At 42.0% G+C, this 26,255-nt stretch overlaps 1 protein-coding gene across 2 annotated transcripts in view; it reads left to right on the forward strand.

Annotated features, from left to right (window-relative positions):
- LOC145404120 (uncharacterized) overlaps positions 1–26,255 on the forward strand; it is a 213,095-nt gene that overhangs the window by 76,498 nt on the left and 110,342 nt on the right. For both annotated transcript variants that reach the window (XM_080275742.1, XM_080275743.1), the window contains exons 4-6: positions 6,707–6,908; positions 13,848–13,968; positions 23,048–23,155. In XM_080275742.1, coding sequence (XP_080131868.1) covers positions 6,707–6,908; positions 13,848–13,968; positions 23,048–23,155 — 431 coding nt within the window. The remainder of the gene's footprint in view (positions 1–6,706; positions 6,909–13,847; positions 13,969–23,047; positions 23,156–26,255) is intronic.

Below are 26,255 nucleotides of genomic sequence, written 5' to 3' on the forward strand. Positions count from 1 at the left end.
CTTTGCAGATACCAGTGCACACACAAAGTCACTTCTCCCCCCACATGACAGCACAACAGAAATACAGTCAATTAAAATACGCATTGGTAACAAAGCACACTTAACAATCGCTAACACATACATTCCCTCCCAGTCGTCCCCCACAGTACCACACAATTACTCTCCACAGATACACCACATCACTAACATACCCAACATCATCCTGGGTGGTGATTTCAACGCCAAGTCGTCGGCCTGGCATGTCAACAACCCTGACACAGACAGAGGGCTGGTACTACAATCCCAGACAGATCATCTTTTCATAGTAAACAGTCTAGACCAACATACCCATATCCCACACCAAGCCCTCTTCCTCCCATCATCTCCAGACATCACCTTCTGCTCCCCAAAACTCGCTTCCACTACATCATGGAGAGTGATCAAAACCCTAGGTTCTGATCACCTCCCAATCATCATCACTACCAAAACCAGAATCATCCCAGCTGGCCACGAACACACACACACTAATTATAAGAGAGCCAACTGGGAGGCCTTTGTAACTTAAACAGAACAACATTTTGAAACACTAAACAGTACACCCATCACAAACATCAACACCGCTGTGCACACTTTCAATACAATCATACAAAATGCAGACAAAAGACACATCCCTAGAGGCAACAGAAGGAGACACAACCCGAACTTCACACCAGAAATTCAAGGCCTCATCAGACAATGGGACACACTGCGACACTCCCCAACACCCCATACACAAGACACCATACAACAAATACAAGAACTCAACACTCAGATGAACAGTAAAATATCAGAACAGCAAACACTAAACTGGAAAAATTACCTCCAAACACTTGACCACAGAACAAACATCAGCAAACTCTACAAAACACTAAACAGCATCACACTTTCCAACAGCAACACCTCACAATCACATGCTGCAATCACAACAACAGACACCATACCCTCAAACAAACAACAAGCATACACTCCCATCAATCACTTTTCACAAGTCAGCCATCTAACGCCCCATCCGGAAGACCGACGTATCATCAGACGTAAGAGACAGTTCCCCACAGACCCAGACTACGCACCTTTCACGTACAACCAGACGAAGCACATCGTTAACAACCTCAAGCACTCACCTTCCTGTGGACCAGACAACATAAGCAACATTCACCTTAAACACCTAGGACCACAAGGCATACAAGCACTCACCAACATATCAAACTACAGCTACTCACACAACATAATACCCAAGATCTGGAAGCATGGCAATATCATCACTATCCCTAAACCCAACAAAGACCCCACGTTACCCTCCTCACATCACCCCATCACACTCTTCTGCACCCCCTCTAAAGTCACTGAACGACTAATACTACAACTAGTCACACCTCACATTCCCCTAGCCCAGTCACAACATGGCATTAGGCCACTACACTCCACAAACACCCTTCTTACAGACCTTACACAGAGAGTTTTCAATGGCATGAATTCAGCTAGTCCACCACACAGAACACTCCTAATCATACTAGACATTAGCAAAGCTTTTGATGCCATCCCCTGCCACAACCTCACAAACAAAATACTCAACACAAACATGCACAATAACACAAAAAGATGGCTGGCAAACTACTTAGCAGGCAGATGTGCACACGTAACATTTACCGATCAGTCTTCTAACATCAGAAACTTCACAAACGGCGTCCCCCAAGGATCTGTTTTGTCCCCTACACTCTTTAGTCTATACATGCATGACGTACCCACACCCCACACACCACAGATACATATAGCTTCCTATGCAGATGATATAACACGTACATGTACACGCCAAAACGCAAACACAGCTGCATACATCATTCAACCTTACCTCAACACACTACACGAATGGTTCACCACAAACAGGCTCAAAATAGCTCCAACCAAATCTACAGTGACTCTTCTCACAAATTGGACAGCAGAACACAGTCACATCCCACACCTCACCATAAACAACACTCCCCTACCACACACACACACACACACACACACACACAAAATCCTTGGTGTAACATACAATACATCAATGTCATTTAAACAACACATCACAAACATTAAAAATAAAATAACACCAAGACTCAATGCTTTGAGGTCACTTGCCCATACAATTCGGACACAACAAAGAAACAACCACCACAGTATACAAACAATACATACGTTCAGTGATGAATTATGCAAGCCCTGCCTGGGCTTCTAACCTGACCAAAACACACTACAACACTTTACAGACCATACAGAACAAGGCCCTAAAAATAATCACAGGCTGCACAGCTACTACACCCACAGACCACCTACGTCAAGAAACCAAAGTCCTCAAAGTCAAGGATCACCTAGACATGAGAGGCACCCAGTTTCTTGCTGCAGCCTTCACAAACCCACAACATCCACTACAGTACATGGCTGCACATCCACCCACACCAAGGAACATCAAAACAACACCCAGCACACGGTACCATACACAAATACTGTCATCTCTCCCCCCTTGCCCACCTCAGACCAGCTTCCAGAAGCATATCCACACTCAGATCACTCGCCGCTCCATTCAGTCACTTAAAGACAACACACAGCTGCATGCACGGCCTCCTGACATCCACCCTTCTGAATCCTATCTTCCTTGTGAGGACAGGGTCCACCTGGCCAGGCTGAGATGTGGGCACCATCCAGCCCTCTTAAGCTACCAGAAGAGGCTGGATGACTCCATCGCTGATGCCTGTCCAGGATGCAACACAGCACCCCATACTATTAAGCACATTATGGAAGACTGCATTGCACACAATCACCTACGCCGACAACACAACATACACTCTTTGAGAGTGCTGTGGGAAAGCCCGGTCTCGGCCATGGCCTTCCTAAGGGGCTCGGGGCTGTTCGGCCAGACTGCCTAGGGAACAGTTACTACTACTACTACTACATAACCTCCTTGGCGGAAGGAAAAAAATAAAAAACACCCCACCTATACACTACTGTTTGTTCAGTACCCCTCCTAATTTTGGCACTTTTCAGGCTCTTCTGCCATATAAAACACACATAGGATTATCGATATTAATGCTAAACATCAAGAAAACAATGCATAAACAACAAAAATCCGCAAAAAAACTGAAGACGGTTTGAAAATCAGTTATCTGTGACGAGTGATTGCTCCCTTGGCTCAAAAAAAAAAAAATTCCATGGCCAAATGTCCTACCGGAAATTGGTTATATTGGCATAAATTCATACCATCATCTTCGCTGGTGTTTGTACCATAAGATAATCTAATAAAAACACACAAAACTAATAAGAAAAAGTACAGAAATGCCATCCATCCATCTATCATCCAATCCTATGTTGCCCCATGAGGAGTGGAGGAGCTCGGGGTTAGGCTAGTTGGTCGTGACATTTAAGATGAGAGTTACCAGCCTCACTCATCCCTAAATGGCATATACGAGCAGTAAACCCCAACCATCCCTTGGATATAAACCTACACAGGCTTAGTCTGATTGGAGCGCCTTAATTACCCACTAAACTACCGGGCGCCATAATTTGGTTATACACTCAATCCTCGTAAATTGTGGCAGTTTGGGTCTGAACCACTGCCGTGATTTATGAATTCCGTGATTTATGAATAATAACTTTTATGTGAAAAATTAATTTGGGTCTGGACTTCGGCCAACCTGCCCCCACAGCACCCTACCTACACTTATATAGGCACCATCAAACACAAACATACATATTTAGGAATATTCAGTGCATGTATTAAATAGAAATAAGCCATGTGAAGGGATCTCACCTTAATCCTATGATGAAATTGCTTAAGTGAATGGAGTGGGGCGGTGTTGGGAAGAACTTAGAACCTCTCAGCACTTGTTCTTCCCAAACTCTTTCACCAGCTTTGAAAGCTTCTCTCTGCTCTCAACACGGCAAATGAGCTCCAAACGTCGACTGTACAACAACTGCGGCTGCTTCTTGACGTCATGCTGCTTAGAGTGCTTCATTGGGGAGTCGGAAGGGGCCATGGCAGGTAGGAGGGGGGGGGGAAGTTGCACAAAAAAGGCAAATAACTCTCGTACTCCACGGCAAAAGTCTGTAGTGTGCGGACTGGCGGGACAAGAACAACAACAACATGGCGGCATCAGTATGCATATATGCCACCAGGGACGCTCGGTGATTGGTTGTTGGGTCGCGATTTTCAGTTTGAATGCCGCGGTTTACGGTTCTCCTCAGAAAAGGCCCACTTGGGTGCCTAGATCCGTGATTTTCATGACTTCAGTGATTTAAGGTTGCTGGCAGTCTGACGGCCACCTAGCCGTGATTTACGAATCTGTGATTTATGAACACGCGATTTACGAGGATTGAGTGTATAGTTACCACCCAGCATAGTAAATGGTTTCCTTGTGTACAGGAAACCATTTGGCATGTCACTTAGTGTAGCGTCACCCATTGGCAGATGGAAGGGGAGAGAATGAAGGAAAGAACGACAGACATGGGAGTGTAAAATTACCTGTAGACAGAAGGAAGTGGAAAGAATGAAGGAAAGAACAACAGAAGATGAAGGAAGGAGGAGAGGAAAGGGCAGACACCGAAAGCATCACTACATTGCAGTGAGCATAAAGTATTCAGGAGTAAAACTTACCTTCATATAACTTCCCACCATCCTAGTGTAAAATTTTGTCAGCACCTTCCAAGAGTTAGGCACGTGTCTAGATGCAGAATTTCATGAGCTTTCTTGTTGATATTGTGTAATTTTGATGCGACTAATAGTAGTCAAATAAAAAAAAATAAATAAAAACTCATGAGTCAGTGTTATCATCACAGAGGAGGGTAGGGAGTGAGGGGGGAGCAGCGAGGGTATGGAGGAGGGACAGGAGGGGGGGGAGAAGCAAGGCTGTGGGCAGGATTTTCACCCATCTGTCATGGTGCAGCTGGGCACTTTTACTGTACATTCACTTGCGGCTTGTGGTCTATTAGACTCCGAGTGACCATGCAGAAACACAGCTCACAGTGACTGGACAGCTTTGAACATTCGGTAGAGAGGCAGACAGCTGCTGTCACCGAACATGTACTCGTGGCATGCAGTCTGTGTTCAGTGGTGTTGGCAGTTAGGAAAGACTTATCCCAATGAATGGGCGATATTGGGCTTTCAGTAGAGAAGCGGACAGCCGCTGTCACCGAACACGTACTCGTGGCTTGTGGTCTGTGTTCGATGGTGGTGGCAGTTGGGAAAGAATTAGCCTTGTGGCTGCACAACATTGGACATTCAGTGGGGATGTGTATGGACGTTTTGACACCGTGTGCAGGTTACAGTCGTATTATGTGGTTGCAGGAGGTTTGTTGGGAGTGATCGGACGAGCGCGCAGCTTTGAACATTTAGTACAGGGGCGGACAGACATTTTAGCTCTGGTTGCAGGTTAAGGACTACTTCCTGCTAACAGTTTGAGCCCAGCGGCCACAATACCGAATGTTTGAACATATTGGCTGGTCAGCTGAAGTTATCGGGGACTTTTATGTCTGGATAATAGCAAATAAATTCGGATAATGGTTTAACAGAGCCAAGGTTCAGTGTCTGGATAATGAACATGTCAGGATAAATGAGGGACTACTGTAATTAAATGCAAAATTATCATCTTAATCCACCTAACTTAGTGTATGTTATTTTGGCATGTTTGGTTGTTACCATTGGTTACATTAGGTTAGATTAGGCTAGGCTATGGTTAAGTAAAGCTAGTTTAGACTGGGCTATGTTGGGTTTGGCTTGATTTGGTTTAAGTTAGGCTGGGTATGGTTAGTTTTGGTTTGGTTGAGTGGTTAGGTTAGGTCATTTTTGGTTGGGTTAGGTTATGTTGTTTTGTTAGAAGAGACAATTTAGGTTAGGTAAGGGTAGCATTTGAATTTTTATGGTTAGTGTTTTAATAATAAATTTCAGTTAATCTGAGTAGGTTTTAGAAAGTCTCCCATTACATTTGATAGACAAGCAAGAGTGAATCTGGATGATCATTGATATAAAGGAGAAGGAAAAGAAAACCGTTAGCAATCATTTACCACCATAAAAATTATGGCTGGCGTGGTTGTAAATGAAAGCTGGTCAAACCAACATCAATTGTATACCACCCATATGTTTTTGAAATTATGTCAATATTTTATCCATTATTATCTTAGTATGTTAAAAGTTTTTGAAACAAAAATGAGTATTACAATGTACATAATTGAGAACACAGTCTTAGCATGCATTTGACCCCAAATATTGCCATTCATGACTTCAGGGCATGGGCAACGCATGATGAAACTCACCTTCTACCCCATCTGTGATGATGTGGTCCAATGAAATATTCACAGCTGAAAGGTCCTGACCAATAAAAACAGCTCACTTGTGTGATGATGTCATGGGCAGATGTGCAGTGCCAGTGTTTGTGAGTCTTGGGCTTGACCCAACTCAGGAGCATGATAATAATGTTCGTATTCGAAAAATTCTCTATAATGGCAGGAGTGTGGATTCTTATCTTTTGGTGGTAATGAGAACCACTGTAACCAAGTGTACTATAACAAGGCAATCAAAGTACAGTGCTGTATACTGAGGAGAGAGAGAGAGAGAGAGAGGAGGGGGGGGGCTTGTATAAAATTATGTGGTGGTAGTCAGAATTAAAATATAAAAAATCTGAAGATGTTAGTTAACACTGGTTGCCTTTTAATGACACAGGGAGGAGTCAGAACAACAGAATGGAGATTTGGAGAATATACCAAGTGACAAGCCCATAATGTTATATGTCGGCAGCCTTCACTTCAGCAAAGTTACCACCAACACACTGCGGGACCTCTTCAGCCCTTATGGACAGATAAGCAGAATTAACCTTGTCCGGGACTCAGCTAAAGGACGATCAAGAGGATTTGCCTTTGTTGTGGTGAGTCTGGTAGCCATTTTGGTATGCAGAATACAGTGTACAAACATCCTACTTGTTCCAAAGTACTCCAACTTTTTCCATACAGTTAGTGCTTTAAATTGGGAGAAACTGGTAGGTCAACTTATTTCCAAAATATTATTAACGTGGTAGTAAAACAAAATTTAAAAAGGCATTGTAAAATGAGGACTTACTGTATTCTATTTTGGGTGGGAGGCAGTGGCCAAATTAGTAGAGGTGGACCTCAGTCCCAATGGACCCAGGGTCAAATCCCATCTGGGGGAGGGAACAGTTTAAGGATTTGAATTTCATTAAAACAGACTCTGCTGATCTGCCAGAAGACCCATTGACATTGTGTAAAAACACCCCAGCCAATACTAATACACCAGTCCTGTATGAGACTGCCCTAGCATATATTCAATATGGATGGTAGATGTTAGTGCTGGAGTTCTGACATTTGGGGATGTATAGTATAGACCACTAATGCACCTTAGGAATGAGTTGTGAATCCTCTGCTCAGAGTCGGAAAAAAGATAAATTGCATCAAGTGTATCATTTATAAAGGCTCCAACATAATTACATGGATCGACCTTGGTCACCTAATGACAGCGCTCCACACTGCTAGATCTCTAGTATCCTCCCTCTTCAGTCCCCTATCCCTGAAGCCACACTGTATGACCTCATCCCATGTCTTTTTCAGTCTGATAATCACAGCCCTGTCACCAGTGTTCACACTTCTCACCTTTTGCACTCAATTGTCATCCTCCATCCTTGCAACATGCCCAAACCATCTCAATGTACACATTCTCATCACAACATCAATACACCCCAGTCCCATTCTTCCTGTCAACTCTTCAGTTGTAATCCTAGCACCCCCAGCCTTTGCATGCTAGGATGCACTGCTCATCCATCTAATCATTGTTGTTTCTGTATGGTTGAGGCTACGATATCCCCTTCCATTACTGCCCAGGTCCCACTACCACACACCATTACACTCCTACAACTTGCCACCATGTCCCCCAAATAACATCTGTTCCACATAAAAGAGATTCACCAACAAGATCAGTCTTCACACCTGACAATCTTTATGTGCTCTCCTTGACACACTGTGCATGCGAAGTTGGCATTATCTCATAGTCTGTCTCCAATACCACTTTATCAAATGTGCACCCACCTACAAGTACTGCACAAGATGGAGTTACTTCCCACACTCTTGTGGCATACTACACATGGCCACTCTCCCTCTCTGCTTTGACCATACCATCACCAGCCCTAGATTCCTCTCTACTTTGACCATACCACCACCAGCCCTAAATACCTCTCTACTTTGACCATACCACCACCATCCCTAGATACCTCTCTACTTTGACCATACCACCACCAGCCCTAGATACCATCACCTTTGTTTTATCTGCATTTACTCTCAAACTCTTGTCCCCCATTCTCTCTCTCCATTTCCTAAATCTTTTCCCTTGCCTCCCTCTCATTCCCTACTATCAACGCTAAGTCATCAACATACATTATTTCCCATGGGAGTCCAGTGAAGTCGTGCGAGAGAGCTTCAAGCACCATGACAAACAGTAAGGGGCTCAAGACAGTTTGGTACATAACAATGGTGCCATGCTTCCTCTTCAGGTATTCCTGTATTGGGGTTGGCCATGGTACAGCTGATGTTTTCCATGGATGAGAAGCTAAAACAAGTGCCAGACCCAACTAATTATTCACCAGCAGTTGTGAGAAGCTGTTGGGAAAAGAGGGATTTGATATGTTTAACTAGAATTGTAACAGTGTTAGAGTCTTAGCTTAGACTTTGACTCTACCAAGTTTGTAGCCACATTTCACTCTGATGATAATACCTTTCATAGTTGATGGTAGCCATCCATCTACTACCTAAGTTTGTTGTCAGCCAGAGTAATATTTGTGTGGCAGATTCACATGCCATTGAAATTTCTAGTAACTGTTTTATAGAATAGTTCAGAACTTCAAGTTTCTTCCAGACTAAACTCCCAGGTAAAAAATCCATATTGTATATAAATTAATTCATTCATTGTTTTCCCGTCAATACAGTTCAGGTATTAATTGAACATGGTAATACTGTAATATAGTGATGTATGGTGATGTAATGGTGTAAGGCACCAGTTGGGACAGATGCTTCATACATTGATTTTAATCCCTAGGGTGGATTTTTAATTTCTTTATTACTATTATTTGTATTCAGTTGTCATGGCATAGAAGTGCCTATGGTGGTACTACTCTAAACTGGCGGCTAGGGTGGGGCGCGAGCCTCTGTACAGTGTTGCCACGTTTTCCATACCTGCGATCCCCCCCCCCCTCTCTCTCTCTCTCTCTCTCTCTCCTTTGGGGGAGATGTGCATCAACCTGGGGAATTTTGTTTCTTTTATGAGTGCCTGTTATAAACTTCTGCTTTCATTTCTTTATTTTATTTTTATTTTATCTATGTAAAAATATTATTGTTTTACATATGGCACCAGATGACCTCCCTGTTGTGGTGCCATGATTTGTTTTCATTCAGTCATTCTTTCCTTCCTTCCTTCCCTCCCTTCCTCCATCTCTCCCTCAGCATGACAATGCACTCAACACTGTCCCTGGCCTGCCTTTCTCTCTCTCTCTCTCTCCTGGGGGTAGATGTTCATCGCCCTAGGGAATTTTGTTTCTTTTTTGAGTGACTGTTATAAAGTTATGCTTTCATTTCTTTATTTTGTTTTTGTTATATCTAATTATATTTAAAAGGTGTCCGGGTCAGTCTGGGTCTCTGTAAGTGTTGCTGCTCACGAGGGATTAATATATTGTTTTTTTTTTTTACTAAGAAATTGGCATGTTTTTACTTATATTCCTGCACATTATCATTTAATCATATTTGTGCATTATTACCCACCCCAGAAATACTGTAAAAGCTAACAAAAGTGACTACATTTTTTTTGGAACACTGTAAAATATTTATGCCACGTTTCTGTATTGCCGTATAAATATTTTATGCATAATAAGTTTACTGTTCTTACATATATTATTATACAGACATTAACATTGTATTCATATGTGTTTATCTTATTTGTGATGCCTTTTACATATATAGCAGCTGTTTCACATTGCGGGTTTGGGAAACACAGCAATACTGTACAGAGGTTCACGCCCTACCCCAGCTGCCAGTTTAGAGTAAATGCTGTAAATAGGCAAGCAAAAGCCAATAAATATCAGTATCTGCATTGGAAGGGAAAAATTATCTTATAAACAGAATCATATTGGAATTGGCTGAGTAACAGTGAAAAATAAATAAATAAATGTTTTACCCAATGCCCCTAAACTCATATTAAGTCTTCTAGCATTTATTTCTTCACCTTTTAAGGTGTGAGCTAAGACTGTAATGATGATTACAAGTACTGCATCGTCCAAAAATATGGTCATATATCCCATCAAGTTTACTATTATAAATGGTAAAATCATCATCATTGTCATCATGAGCTAAAACATATGCAGTATTTAGACCATAATATGATATCACTGATTAGAATGAAACTCAGCACAAAAACAGTACATAAATGGCAGTCTTCTCTCAAGGAGCTGTGGCAGACATGTAGGAATCTGCGAGTCAGGTGTTTAACTGACCACGCACACGGACTTGCAGCATACACTGATATGGTGGTACCACTCTAAACTGGCGGTTTGGGTGGGGCACGAACCTCTGTACAGTGTTGCCACGTGTTCCATACCCGCGATGTAAACGGCTCTGATGTATGTAAAAGGCATCACAATAAGATAAACACATAAGAATGCAATGGTAACGTGTGTATTATAATATATGAAAGAACAGTAAACTTATTATGCATAAAATATTTATACGGCAATACAGAAATGTGGCATAAATATTTTACAGTTACAAAAAAAAAATTAGTCACTTTTATTGGCTGTTACCGTATTTCTGGGGTTGGTAATAATGTCACAATTATGATTATAAGATAATGTACAGGAATATGTAAAAGTATGCCAATTTCATAGTAAAAAAAAATAATGCATTAAACCCTCGTGAGCGGCAACACTCACACACACCCAGTCCGACCTGGCCAGAGCTTCCTCGTATCACCTGGGTGGTATGGAAATGAAGTCAAATTTACAATATGTACATTATAATGTAAAAGAAAATAACCAAAATGTATTCTAAAATACCACAGACGAGAGAGAGAGGGAGGGGGGGAGGCAGACCAGGGGCAGTGTGAGTGCAGCTTACTGGGAGATGGAGGAAGGGAGGGAAGGAAGGGGGGAGAGAGTGACTGAATGAAAACAAATCATGGCGCCACAACAGCGAGGTCATCTGGAGCCATATGTAAAACAATAATTTTTTTAAATATAATTAGATACTGTACAGTATAATAAAAACAAAATAAAGAAATGAAAGCACGAGTTTATTTCACTCATAAAAGAAACAAAATTCCCAAGGGTGATGCACATCTCCCCCCAGGAGAGAGAGAGAAGGCAGGCCAGGGGCAGTGCTGAGTGCATTGTCAAGCTGAGGGAAAGATGAAGGGAGGGAAGGAAGGAGGGCGAGAATGATTGAATGAAAACAAATCAAGGCGCCGCAACACGGAGGTCATCTGGCGCCATATGTAAAACAATAATATAAAAAACAAAATAAAGAAATGAAAGCACAAATTTATAAGACACATAAAAGAAACAAAATTCCCAAGGGTGATGCACATCTCCCCTCAGGATAGAGAGAGAGAGAGAGAGAGCCATCGCAGTTATGGAAAACGTGGCAACACTGTACAGAGGTTCGTGCCCCACCCAAACCGCCAGTTTAGAGTGGTACCACCATAGTGTTCCATCAGTGGCATGACTCAGGCTTAACCCGCCCCATCCCGACATTTTTGGACTTTTTTTTTTTTTTTTTTTTGGTTCAAACATCCGCTTTTGGTGAGAAACATCGAAAATTCATAGAGAAATCGCTCACCTGAGGTTTAAAATACCAGATTTAGGTGCGAGTACTTCCTTACGTGACTGGGTTTTCTAACAGGCTGGCACCAAAGAAAATGAGTTCTGTGGGAGGGTAACTATTTTATCCACTCATAAACAGTATTTATTTATTTACTTGGTACGAATTTATATGTAGTACAAGAGTATACTGGTTTTCAAACAGTAATATAGGCATATAAGCATTGTTTCACTCACTAACTCGTCACCATTCATGACCTTTTTTTCCCCACATTACCTGATCATCATTTCTGACTGTTTCTTCCTCTAATGCTATGTAAAACTTTGTCCTCCACATTGTCATCGATTGGGGAATCACTCTGGCCCTGAATGTCTTTATTGGCCAGGTCACTGGTAACAGGTGAATTGCCGAGACAATGGCGTGCAGGGGGGGGGGGAGGTTATGCGTTGTAAGGCATTGTTCCTGCTTGGCATCTTGTAGAGGAATAGAGGAAGGTGTCCCGTGTATATGTGCCAAAAATCACTCGTGAAATCACTCGCAAAAATTGAAAATTGTGCAAATTAGGGACCTTGCAATGTTGCCGCGTTAATTCACGTCGCCGGGACAGCGTGGGTTAATGATCAGTTTTGATGGTACAAGAGTTGGAGCCTGATAGTTTGGTGTGGAAGGTGAGAAGTGTTATTGCTGGGGGCAGGGTTGCGAGAGGCAGACCAAAAAAGACCCAGGACATGGTCATAGAGTGTGATCTCAGGGATAAAGGACTGAGTAGGGAGACTGCCACAAACCAAGTAGCGTGGAGAGCTATCAATAGGTGACCGAGGCCGACACATGCAAGCATGTTGGAGCCTTTGTAAACAGTGTGTGACAATACGATACCCCTCACACCTCCTTCTTTCTTTAATGTGTGTTTGCGTGTGTGCGTGCACATGCATGCATGCACTCATGCACACATGAACACCTCTGGAGTTGTCACTTGGATTTGGCCTCAGAAATATCAGAGGGGTTTTACTCTTCAGCTAGACCTGAGGCAAAGGCCAAGGTCAAAGTGTGTTTTAGAGGCTGAGGTTGAGGTCAAGGTCTCGAAAATTTGAACTCGAGGCAGAGGCTGGGCCTCATCCCCATGAAAGAAACATTAAAGATTCTTAGATAACAAGCATCTAAAAATATGGAGTAGGGAAGCCAACACAAATAAAGCTCAGAAACAATCCATTCTCCCCGCACTGTAATGAAGTCTCTCACAGCACAGCACACTTTCCTCATGCACCTCCCTTTCACAGCCACCGTCTTTCAACCTAACCTTAGCAAAAGATCTCTAGGAACATCCAGCTGGTTTCCTGCAGTGCACTAGGTTTATACACAGATGAGCCATTGGCCACAGCAACAGTAACAGTAACAATGTGTGCTGAGATGGTATAGTCATGCAGAGAGAATGGATATAGATAAGTTGGTGAAGTGGGTATATGCAAGTGAGTTTGAAGATATACCATTATGGTAAATGTTTGTGTTACAAGATAAAGTATGAAAATTAGGAAACTAAATAACTGGTAAGGAATGAGGATAGATTGATGAATTATTCATGGAAGGGCAGAGACAGTTGGTGTGGCACGATTTTTACATGATGCTAGAATGACTGTTGTGTTCAGAGGGTGTTTGTGAAGTGCTTATGTAGTGAAAAATCAGTATCATCCAAACCTTTTTTCCCACCCAAAGATGGGGTGAGATATGGTCTTCAGAGTCAGAAGAAAAAATTTAAAAATGATAGACGGAAAAGTAACAGAGTCTCTGCAGTTAAAAGGTCACACTCTTATTCTTTAACCTTCATTATTTCTGGGTCTTACCTTACCCTGTCTTTTAGGTGAAAATTATGTTTAAGATGGTGATGGTGATGATAATTGCAATATGTTGTGTCTTGGAGTGTTTGTATCTCACTAATTCCTGTTAGCTTCCTTCATTTTGTCTTCCTTTCTTTCCTTTCATATCATTTGTTTTTCCACCAGTTTGAGAACCCAGAGGATGGCAAACGAGCCCTGAAGGAACTCGATGGTTCAACGTTGGCTGGGCGGTCCATCAAGGTATCAGTTGCGAAGGCAGCCCCCAAGGATTTGGATGACAGCCAAGGTGAGAGCTTCCATAGTAGGCAGTATTGCTATGTTATTATGGTAAGTATTTAGAAGACACAACTACGGTCAAATATTTTGAGGTGTTATCTGTTGATATCTCACCATTTACTGACCCTTTTCTTCTGTGGCACTTTCATTGTAAATAAACTCCTCATCCCTCTTGGTGTCATTAATAACTCTGCAGGTCATTTACATTGTAAATTTTCTAGAAAAAAAAGTGTATCAGATTGTGATATATACGGTACTTGTTCGATTTAATGAATACTGTCACAGTGGAAGCCCTAGATAAGAGAATTATTTTTTTCCAGTATTTTTGCCCTATTTAATGGAAATTTTCTGTTAAATCGAGCATAAGTCTATTAAGGAAATTCTATACACAACAATGCATTTCTGGGGGTATTAATTATAGGTTCGGACTGCCGTGTGTAGCATTGAAAGTCTGCATAGTTTGCAAGATTTGGGTTGTTTTCAAGGATTTAATGGATAATAGCTCAAAATACCGGAAAATTTTCTTTATATTGAGCCTCAGTTACGGAACTCGATTTAGCAGAAAATTTGAGATAACAGAATGGGGATTGGGTGTATTAGTTCATTAAATAGAGAATCTACTGGAAAATACTAACTGGAGTTGTGATTTCTGCTAAGTACAGTGATCCCTCAATTATCTGACTTAATAAAGCCATCGGTACATTTGGATACGGATGATATCCGGATACAGAACAATACCCATACCATTCAGACCCTACCAATATTTACAATACCCCTCCTAATTTTGGCAGTGTTCTTAAGTCTTCCAGTTATTTAGACATCAAAACAAACATGGGAATATCTGATATAATGCAATATACTAAGAAAACAATGCATAAATAACAAAAATCCACACAAAAAATCAATGAAGACAAAGGTTGCAAAACAAATTTGAATAGCTATAGTATTATGTACTGTACTGTATTTACCACCTAGTGAACGGTGGACAGGCATCGTAACCTGCTAGCCTGTACAGTAGCTGGTGTACAGTAATTACGTGTGGTCTAATGGCTAATGAAATCACTTAAGAAACATTGGAAAACTCCTCCCCTAACTGTTGGAGCTGGATGATGAGTGGGGACATGCAGTACCCACCACTGAGCACAATGTTGCCATGTCTTTACCAGCTAGTCAGGCGACTTTGACCATTCAGTAGGGAGGTGGATGGCCAGTTTTGAACAACTGATGGGTTAGGTTCTATTACCAGTGCACAGCTCGAGTGGCCGGCCTGGTGACCATTTGGTAGAGAGGCGGGTGGCCATTTTTTCTCGGCTGGTGGGTTAGGTTCTGTTACTAGTGCACAGCTTGAGAGGCTGGGCGGGCGACTTTGATCATTCTGTGAGGAGGCAGATGGCCATTTTTGCTTAGGTGGTGGGTTAGGGTGTATTATCAATGCGAGGCTCAAGAGGCCGGCCAGGCAACTTTGACTGTTTGGTGAGGAGGCGGATTGCCATTTTTGCATAGCTGGTAGGTCAGGGTCTGTTACCAGTGCTTGGCTTGAGAGGCAGGCTGGCTGAATTTAACCGTTTGGTGAGGAGGTGGATGGCCATTTTTGATCAGCTGGTGGGTTAGGGCCTTTTACCAGTGCATGGCTTGAGAGGCTGGCTGGACGACTTTGACTTCAGTGAGGAGACGGACGGCAATTTTTGCACAACTGGTGGATTAGGTTCTATTACCCGTTCACAGCTTGAGAGGCCAGCCTGCCGTCCAGGCAACTTTAACCATTTGGTGAGGAGCTGGACAGCCATTTTTGCTCAGCTGGTGAGTTAGGGTTTATTACCAGCACACCGCCAGAGAAGCCAGCCTGCCACCCAACTGATTTTTTTTCATTTGAAGGCGACCAGCTAGCCATGTCAGAAATGTTATGTTCAGATACGGTCAAAGATTTTGGATACTGATGTAATGTTGGATATGGAGCAAGTCATGATACGAGATGTCCGGATAATTGAGGGATCATCATATTTTCATTTGTAAAAATGTAATGATATCATCATCATCATCGTCAACTGGACCTCCTTTCCCACCCTAGGGCAGGGTGAGGAGTAGCTATGTCCAGACAGCCCAAATTTGCCCAGTCCAATGGACAATGCTTCCATTCACTCATCACTCAAGCCCCCGGAATCCTGGCTCTATCGGATACGCCAGAAACATTCACCACATTCTGTAGCTTCACATAACATATCCGATAGAGTCAGTCCGGACGCTGGCACGTTAAAAAGAGGTGCCAAATCCCTGATCAAGCGCATCTCCTCATAACATTCATCCAGCCAGCTTGATGTCTTGTCAGTTCCCTAGCCTGACCGATTTCTAAACCTCTCTTCCTCACACACTTATCCACCATATCTCTCCACCTTCTCCTTGGCCTACCTCGCCTCCTCCCTCCTTCAAATTCGCTCAGATATACATTTTTCACCACTCTGTGGTTATCCATTCTCTCCACATGATCGTACCATCTCAGTACACTCTCTTCGATTCTGGTGTCCACAGACTTCCTCACTTGACATCTTTCATGAATCACATTATTTTGTATCCTGTCCACTGTCTGTACTCCACATACATTCCTTAGCAGTCTCATCTTCACTGCTCTTACTCTTGACTTTTCAATTCATGCCACACTATAGTCTCATATCCATATGTTAAATTTGGCACTAACACTCCTTCATGTAAGCCTTGTGTAGCTGCAACACTCAAGCCTCTGTTTCTTATCAAGGCCTTCATTGCACCTGCTACTTTTTTTCCCTGTGTTACTCAACTTTTCACATCTTTTGCACATTTTCTTCTCTTTTCTGTCACTTTACCCAGGTATTTGAACTCTCTCACCAGTTCCAGTCTCTCTCCTTTCACTGTAACATCGCACTGGGAGTCACCTTCTCGCTCAATAACCATCACTTTACTCTTTTCTACATTTACTCTCAAGGCACGATGCTTACAGACATCAGCAAAACTCTGCACTAGCCTACCAAGTTCTTGTCCGGTATTTGCAAGTAGTACTGCATCATCAGCATACAGCAAATTGGAGATATTCCATTCATCACCATTCATTACCAATGCCAGCCCCCTCTCCATTACTCATGTTTTTACTTCTCTCATCACCCCATCCATACATATATATATATATATATATATATTATATAACCAAGGGGTGGTTGGGGTTATATATATATATCCAAGGGGTGGTTGGGGTTGATTGCTCATGTAATGCCACTCAGGGATGAGTGAGGCTGGTCACTCTCATCTTAAATGTCGGGACCAACTGTCTAGCCCTGGGCTCTTACGCTCCTTATGGGGCAACGCAGGATTGGATGATGGATGGATATATATATATATATATATATATATATATATGTATATATATATATATATATATATATATAATATATATAAGATATATATATATATATATAAGATATATATATATATATAAGATATATATATATATATATATATATATATATATATATGTATTGAACAACCATGAGGACATCACACAACCTTGTTGCACGCCCACACTGATTGCAAACCATTCACTTAGGTGCACATTAACCCTTACACATGCTTCACTACTGTCATAAAAGCTGGTGGCATGTAGCAGTTTACCATCTACACTGTACATGTGCAAAATTTTCCACAATCCTTCTCTGTCCACTTTGTTGTATGCTTTTTCCAGATCCATGAATGCCATAAACACCTTATAGTCCTACTCACAAGCCTTGTCCACTATCTGTCTCACTGCAAATTATGATCCACACATCCTCTGCCACTCTTAAAGCCACCCTGTTTGTTACTCTCTAGGGCTTCCAATGTCTCTCTACTTTCTCTACAATAATTCTTTTATGTTCCTTCGCTGCCGCATTCAATAATCTTATGCCACGATAATTCTTGCACTCACGTTGCTCACCCATTATTTTTGTAGGGGGGTACAATCATAGCCATTTTCCACTCTACTGGAACATTTTCATTGTTTCATGCCTTCTTACATATCGCCAACAAGCACTTCATTCCACTCTCTCCACTACACTTAATCATCTCTGCATACACCTCATAACCCCAGCTGCTTTCCTATTTTTCAGTCGCTTCACAGCACTCTTCACCTGCTTGAGTGTCACGTCTCCTGGCACTACATTCCTTCTCTGCACACCCCCAAAACCCCAATCATGTTTACAGTGGCTCTGCTCTCTCTATTTCCATTCATCAGGCTTTCAAATATTCTTTCCATCTGGTCCTTACTTCACCCCCATGGGTTAATAATCTACCACCTACGTCCTTCACGCCATCATATTTCTTTCTGCTTTCACTTCTACATTTCCGCACCTCTTTTCAGAATAACTTCCTGTTTGAGAGTAGTTTGCATTCATTTTGCTTCCTATATCATCATTTACCTTCTCCTTTTTCCTCTTCACTGGTCTTTTTACGTGCTTCTTGCTCTCAATATATTCAGTTCTTATTTCAGCTGAACCCCTGTCCTGAAACCACTTTAGCTTCTTCGTCCTCGTGTCCTCCACTGCTTTCTTAACCTCATCATCTCACCATGCAATACCTTTCTTCTTTGTTGTTACTCTTGCCACACCACTTACCGCTGTAACATTTCTAACTAAGCAGTCCGTATATGCATTCCACAGGCTGTCCAGATCCATTTCATTCCAGTTCACTGATTCTACAGTTCCCTCACTTTGGTCCTGTATTCATCTGCCATTTCTTTGATCCACAGCTTCTCAACTTTCAGTCTTTCTCCCTGAGTGCTCCTCTCTCTCCTGATCCATCTCACTCCTCTCAGCTTGATCTTGCATACCACAATCATATAATCTGACAAACCTCCACATTGTCCTGTCACAGTCCTCGTATCAGGAACCATTCCCAGCATTGACCTCTCTACAAGCACGTAATTAATCAGGCTCCTTTCAACACGATCCCCGTTCCCTCTATACCATGTATATTTATATGCATCTTTGTGTTTGAAATCCATCATCATCATCATCATCATCATCATCCATACCCAATTTCCCACCCTAGGACAGGGCGAGGAGTAGCAATGTCCAGACAGCCCAAATTTGCCCAATCCAATGGGCCGCGCTTTCATTCATTCATCATTTGATCCCCCGGAATCCTGGCTCTATCTGGTACACCAAAAACATTCACCAGATTCTGTGGCTTCACATGAATGTATCAGATAGAGCCCATCTGAATGCTGTCACATTAAAAAGGGGTGCCAAATCCCTGATCATGCACTTCTTTTCACAACATTCATCCAGCCAGCCTGATCTATTGTCAGTCCTCAAGCCTCACCAACTTCCATACCTCTCTTCCTCACACTCATTCACCATATCCTTCCACCTTCTCCTTGGCCTACCTCACCTCCTTCCTGCATCAGATTCACTCAGGTATACCTTTTTCACCACTCTGTTGTTATCCATTCTTTCCACATGGCCATACCTTCTCAGTACACTCTTTGATTCTCATGTCCACAGACTTCCTCACTCCACATCTTTCACGAATCGCATTATTTCGTATCCTATCCACTCTCTGTACTCCACTTACATTCCTCAGCAGTCCCATCTCCACTGCTCATACTCTAGACTTTTCATTTTCATGCCACACGATAGTCTCACAGTCATATGTTAAAGCTGGCACTAACACTCCTTCATGTAAGCCTTGTGCAGCTGCATCACTCAAGCCTCTGTTTCTTATCAAGGCCTTCATTGCATTGAGCCTTTATAGACAACACAAGAGAGAATAAAATATCACCCTCTTAATGCCAGTCGCATTTACTAAGCAATGAGAATGTTTTTTTTTATAAATAACCCCTCTGGCGGTAGGGTTTTTTTTCAAGAATACTCCCCCAGTATCCCTGCTTGTCGTAAAAGGCGACTAAAAGGGTTGGCGGAGGGTTAGTGCCCCTCCCCGGAAAACAACTAACTAAAAAAACAAACAAGAAGCCTCGGACAAGGACTGACCAAATGATGACGACCCAGGATTGGACAAAGAACTTGGTAATGGCTACGTGGAATGTAAGAGGAGCGAATGATGAGGTGAAAGAGAGAGAGATTGTCCAGGTGCTTGAGGGTGCAAAAGTGGATGTATGTGGAATAACTGAAACAAAATGGAGAGGAGAAAGTGTGAGAGAATAGGAGTATGGATGGGGTATATGTGCAGGAGTAGGTGAGAATGAGAGGGCAAAGGAAGGAGTATGTATACGAGTAGTTGTGAGTAAAAGATGGAAGAAGAGCATAAGACAGTATGGATCAGTTGGGTCAAGGATTGTGTGGGTAAAGTTGAAAGTTGGAATACAAATGTGGGCGATTGTGTGTGTGTATGTGCCAACACAAGATCGTGCAAGCAGAGTGAGAGAAGAGTTCTGGACAAATGTGGAAGTGTGCATGGAAAAGTTTGGAAAGAATGAGAGAGTGTTCTTGATTGGTGATATGAATGGTAAAGTAGGGAATGTGAAGGTGGATGGAATAGTTGGTGAGTGGGGTGTGCCTGCTGCGATAGATGAGAATGGCAGTGCGTTAGTAGACATTTGTGCTGGGAGTGGGTTGATGATAGCCAATACCCTCTTCAGACATAAAATGATCCACAGGTATACATGGCGAGTGATGAGAAGGGTGGGTGGTGAACTGAATGAAAGGAAGGCAATGATTGATTATGTGTGTGTGGATGAAAGGATGCGAAGATGTGTAATGGATGCAAGAGCTCATAGAGGCTGGGGAAGTGGACTTTCTGACCACTACTTGGTGGTGGCCAGAATTAGGATACAAGTAAGATGGAGGAATAGAAGAAGGGAAAGACGAGAGGAAGGAGTAGTTGCAAGGAGAGTGGAAAGGTTACAAGAGGATGAGAAAAAGGCAGAGTATAAGAGAGAAGTGGAGGAACGTTTGGGCAAATATGAATTGGAGCAGATGGGGGACGTGGAAGGTGTGTGCAGGATATTTACTGAAGAAATATGTGCAGCATGTGATGTGATGTGTGGGAGGAAGAGAAGATGGAGGGGTGTGCAAGGAACAGCGTGGTGGACTGAAGAAGTGAGACAGGCTGTGGCACAAAAGAAGAAAGCATACAATGAATGGATGAGAAAGAGGGGCGTGGAAGAAGTTGAGAGGCGGAAGAGAGAGTTATATGTAGAAAGAAAGAGAGAGGTGAAAAGATCGGTAAGAGAGAGTAAGAAGAGAGTGGATGAGGAATATGGAAGGAATTTGAGTGTAAAGTGGAGGGACTGTAAGAAAATGTTCTGGAAAGAGGTGAAGAGAGTAAGACAGGGTGGATGTGAGGTTAGCAGGGGAGTGAAAGATAAAAATGGTAAATTACTAGTGGAGAAGGGAGAAAAAGTGAGCAGATGGAGAGAACACTTTAAGGAATTGTTGAACATAGAGGATGGAAGTAATGCGAGTATAAGTGGCTGGGGAATGGCTGGGAGAAGGAGGGAAGTGAGAAGACAGGAAGAAATCAGTAGGATAGAAGTTGTGGAAGCAATGAAGAAAGTTAAATTGGGGAAAGCCCCAGGAATTGATGGAGTGTGTGGTGAAATGCTGAAGCATGGGGAAGAGATAGTAGTAGAATGGATGTGGAAGATATGCAGATTGGCCTGGGAGGAAGGTAGAGTCCCGGAGGATTGGAAGTCAGGCATAATTATTCCTTTGTACAAAGGAAAAGGGGAAAAAGAAGTGTGTGGTAATCATAGGGTCATTTGTCTTCTTAGTATAATAGGAAAAGTGTATGGTAGGATACTTATTGACAGAGTTAGAGAAAGAACAGAGGAATTAGTTGGAGAAGAACAGGGAGGCATTAGGAAGGGGAGAGGTTGTGTAGATCAGATATTCATTCTTAGATCTTTAGTGGAAAAGTTTCTAGAGAAGGGAAAGAAGTTGTATGCGGCTTTCATGGATTTGGAGAAAGCATATGACAGGGTGGATAGACAAGGATTGTGGAAAGTATTAAGAATATATGGAGTAGATGGAAAGTTGTTGAATGCTGTGAAGAGTATGTATGATGGTGCTAAGGCTGCTGTGCGTGTGAATGGTGAACTAAGTGAATTTTTCTCTTTGGAGGTTGGGTTGAAACAGGGATGTGTCATGTCTCTATGGTTGTTCAATCTGTTCATGGATGGGGTTATAAAAGAGGTACAAGGTAGGGTAGTGGATGTTGGAGTGGCCCTGGTGAGAGAGGATAGTGTTTGGAAACTCCCTGTATTGTTGTTTGCAGCTGATACTGTGTCGTTGAGTGAAGACGAAGGGGAGCTGCAAGGCTTGGTGGATGAGTTTGGGAGTGTGTGTAAGAAATGAAATCTAAAGGTGAATGTAGGGAAGAGTAAAGTGATGGTCTTTGAGAGAGGTGAAGTCAGTGAATGTACAGCGAGGTTGGATGGTGAGGAATTGGAAAATGTGAGTATGTTTAAGTACTTGGGTAGTGTGATGAGTAAGGATGGAGGTTTGGAGGGTGAAGTGCTTGAAAGGGTACAGCAGGGAAGAAAGGTTGCTGGTTCTTTGAAAGCAGTGATAAGAAACAGGGAAGTGAGCATGGAAGTGAAAAAGTTACTACATGACAGTATTGTGATACCAACTCTAATGTATGGAAGTGAAGCTTGGATGTTGTTGGAAGGACACAAGTCAAGAGTGAGAGCAGTGGAAATGAGTTATTTAAGAGGAGCCTTTGGAGTCACATGGAGAGACAGGCTGACGAATGAGGATATAAAGGAGCATTGTGGTGTGGATGTGGATGTGATAGGAAGTGTTGTGAGGAACACACTGAGGTGGTTTGGCCATGTGGAGAGGATGGAGGGTGAAAGACTGACGAAGAGAGTGTATGCGAGTGAGGTGGAGGGGGGAAGAGGGAGGGGGAGGCCGAGGATGAGATGGAGGGATGGGGTGGAGAGGTATATGAGAGAGGGGGGTGTGAGTTGGGAGCAGGGCAGTGAAATGGCGGGGGACAGGGCTACATGGAGGCGATTTGTTTGTGGCCACCCCAAACGGGATTGAGGCATCTGGCAATCGATAGATAGATAGTTTTTTTTTTTTTTTTTTTTTTTTTTTTTTTAACAAATAACGAATATCCAACAGAAGATGACGACAACAGCAAGAAGAGACCTAGAGATTTGCGAGAAAGACTCAACCAGCGCAACAACAAGCGTCCCAGGATTGGTGACATATCACGCCCTCCTCTCTTAAGTAAGTTTATATCCAGTACTTGTTTCCTGTGCTGGGAGTTCTGTGTAAGCCATTGTTGAATTTAAAAATATCATAACTTTTCCAGACAACTGGTACTGCAGATTAGGAAATATTGGCAAATTGGCTATATTGGTAGCAGTGGAACTGTAATAAGTCATTTTCTCTTATTTACTCTGGACTTCTTAACATAAAAGAACATCAGTAAAAGAGACATAAATTAGGCCTTATGTATTTAATACTCGCTGAGGATTAGAGAGAATGCTGTCCACAGAGCAGTAACTCATTAGCTCAGGCAAGAGTAATTTTCAAGATTTTTTATTCATAAAGTTACTCATAAAATTTGTCATTCAAACTAGGGTTAGACTAGATTCTCTAAATGGAATTCACTGATATTCACCTTGTTGTGAAGAAGCAGATCAGGAAGCAAATTCTGTAGCAGTACATTCACATATCTCTTCCTCATGTATAGGGCTACCAAGTTAGTATAAAATGGGTATAGTTTTCATTTTTAGTACAGCAAGCTCGCCCTGAATGTGTGAGTTTCATTCCAAACGTGACGCGTTCGGCGCGAAAGTGCGTAAGTTTTAACTACTCCTTATCTTGCTCCCTAGACCCCCTAAATGTGGTGTTTTGCTGTTATCTACCATTGGTAATCAATATGAAGCACTTTAACACATCAGATCCGGGGGTTGTTTTCACCACCCAAACCACCAGCAGGTGTTTTTCTTAAAAATCACCATTATTTAAACCATAATTTCTCAGCTAAACTATAATATAAAATTATAGTATAATCTAATATACTGTAGCACTAGCCGTGTGTGTGTGTGTGTGTGTATTTTGGGCAGCAAAAACTGCACGTTCAAATCGCACCAAAATTGGCACAGAAATAGCAAAAAATTCGCTGATGTGAAAAAACTTGGTCCCATCGCGATTGAAAAGCTTTTACTATATTTAATGAGCGATCACATTTCGACCAAAAAGATGCCGCTTCTGGCACCCGGCATAGGATCTCCGTAGAATTTTTTGCCCACAGGTACAAATAAAGTATTTCGGACTTGCGTTTGGACAACTTGGGTTCCATTCCCGAAGCTGCAAATAACATGATCAGTTGGTTAGCTGCATAAAATCCAAGTGAGAGTGTTACACTAGAACAGCACATAAACACAAGAGCCCTCCACAGGAGCCAGTGTGAGGGGCCCGAAGGGCCCACGAGCACTTGTATAATATTATAATGTAATGCAGTAATCATAATAATATACTGTACTACAAAGCACTAGATCATGTATACATGCCACCCGGACATCCGCTTGTCATGTATACATGCCACCCGGATAGGATGGGTTAATTGGTTAGAAGGTTTATTTAATGTTATAACTTACAAATACAGTATTGCACAGCAAAACATCAACATACAAATACGAAAACACAAGGCAACATTCCGATGCCGATTGGTTTCGGGATAATTCTCTGTCAGGTCAGTTCACCGTCACAACAATAACAAGACAATTCGCCGTCATTAATGAAGGCAGCTATGGGTGACGCTTGAATATAATTCAAAGGCACTTACAGCGAGGAAGAAGCAAGTTCATTATTGACTAAAGGTGCACCTAATAATATCCAAAGCCTACACTATTGAACATAGCCTTTGATGGATCCCCTTGAAATATAGTTATTAAAGTATTGATTAATTAATAATAAGTATATTTATAAAAGTATTGATTAATTAATAATAAGTATATTTATAGAATGACAGGGAATCGTCCAGGGTGCAAATTGTCCTGATGGGGAATTGTCCATATTTTGACAGGGAATTGTCTGACCACGAATTGACGTGACAGAGTATTGTCTCGAAACCCACCGATCATGGGTAATCATATAAATCAAGTTAACTGGTTACAAGGCTTTATTTAATATTTTAACATTATTTAAGTGCTTTAACTTACAAATACTGGAACAGTGAATATTTAACTTACAAATACAGTACTGGGGAAAAGCAGTACAGCAAATCTTTAACGAACAAATAAAAAAGGCAATATTCCGACGTCTATCAGGTAAACTGGTTATAAGACTTTATTTCTTGCTTTAACGTTATTTAATAGTACTGTAACTTGTACATAAACTTACCGGAACAATAATGTAAATATTTAACATACAAATACAGTACTGTGGAAAAGCAGTACAGTGAATCACATGATCACGTGAACAAAAGAAACCATACGTGCCGCGGTGATATTCGAGGATTTGGCCTTTCAAAGGCCTCTTGCGAAAATTTATAGTTTTCGTAATGGTTCTTTGATCTTATGGTTTCTTATATGTATCCCAGCACTTGTCGCGTATAACTGTGAGTGTGTTCGGCGAGAACACGTTTGGGGGGAGGTTACTGTACTAGAATATGCTCTTGTAATTATTTATTTCCAAGCATGTGCTTGAAATTGTTGCATGATGTCTTAGAGACAGCATGGTTTATTTTCATTCATTTGTTCATCATCCAATCTTACATTGCCTCATGATGAGCTTGAGAGCCCAGGGCTAGGCAAGTTGGTCCTGATATTTAAGTTGAGAGTGACCAGCCTCACTCATCCCTGAGTGGCATTACGTGAGCAATAAACTCCAACCACCTCTTGGATATAAACCCACACAGGCTCAATCCAATTGGAGCTCCGTAATTACCCGCTTAACAACCAGGCATCAAAATTTGGTTACATGATTACCACCCAGTGTAGTAAATGGTTTCCTGGTGCACAGGAAACCATTTGACATGTCACTCAGTGAAGAGTCACCCACAGGCAGAAGGAAGAGGAAAGATTGAAGGAAAGAAAGACAAGAGGGAGTGTAAAGTCACCTGTAGGCAGAAGGACAAGGAAAGATGAAGGAAAGACAAAAGAGGATGGAAGGAAAGAAGGATGGAAGAGAGGAAAGGGCAGACACCTGAGAGCAGCACTACATTGAGTGAGTGGATGGTGAGCACCCCCACCTACCACATACAGCATGGTCTATTAGATGAGAAAAAGATAAGGAAAATATTGAGGTCATTTTAATAACATATTGTAAACTAATTCCCATATTTCAGATAATGCTGTACTCACTCCCATAGCCCCTC

This window comes from Coenobita brevimanus, chromosome 62 (genome assembly GCF_032717465.1).
Source record: "Coenobita brevimanus isolate Jiangsu-jjx chromosome 62, ASM3271746v2, whole genome shotgun sequence".
Classification (NCBI taxonomy): Eukaryota; Metazoa; Arthropoda; class Malacostraca; order Decapoda; family Coenobitidae; genus Coenobita; species Coenobita brevimanus.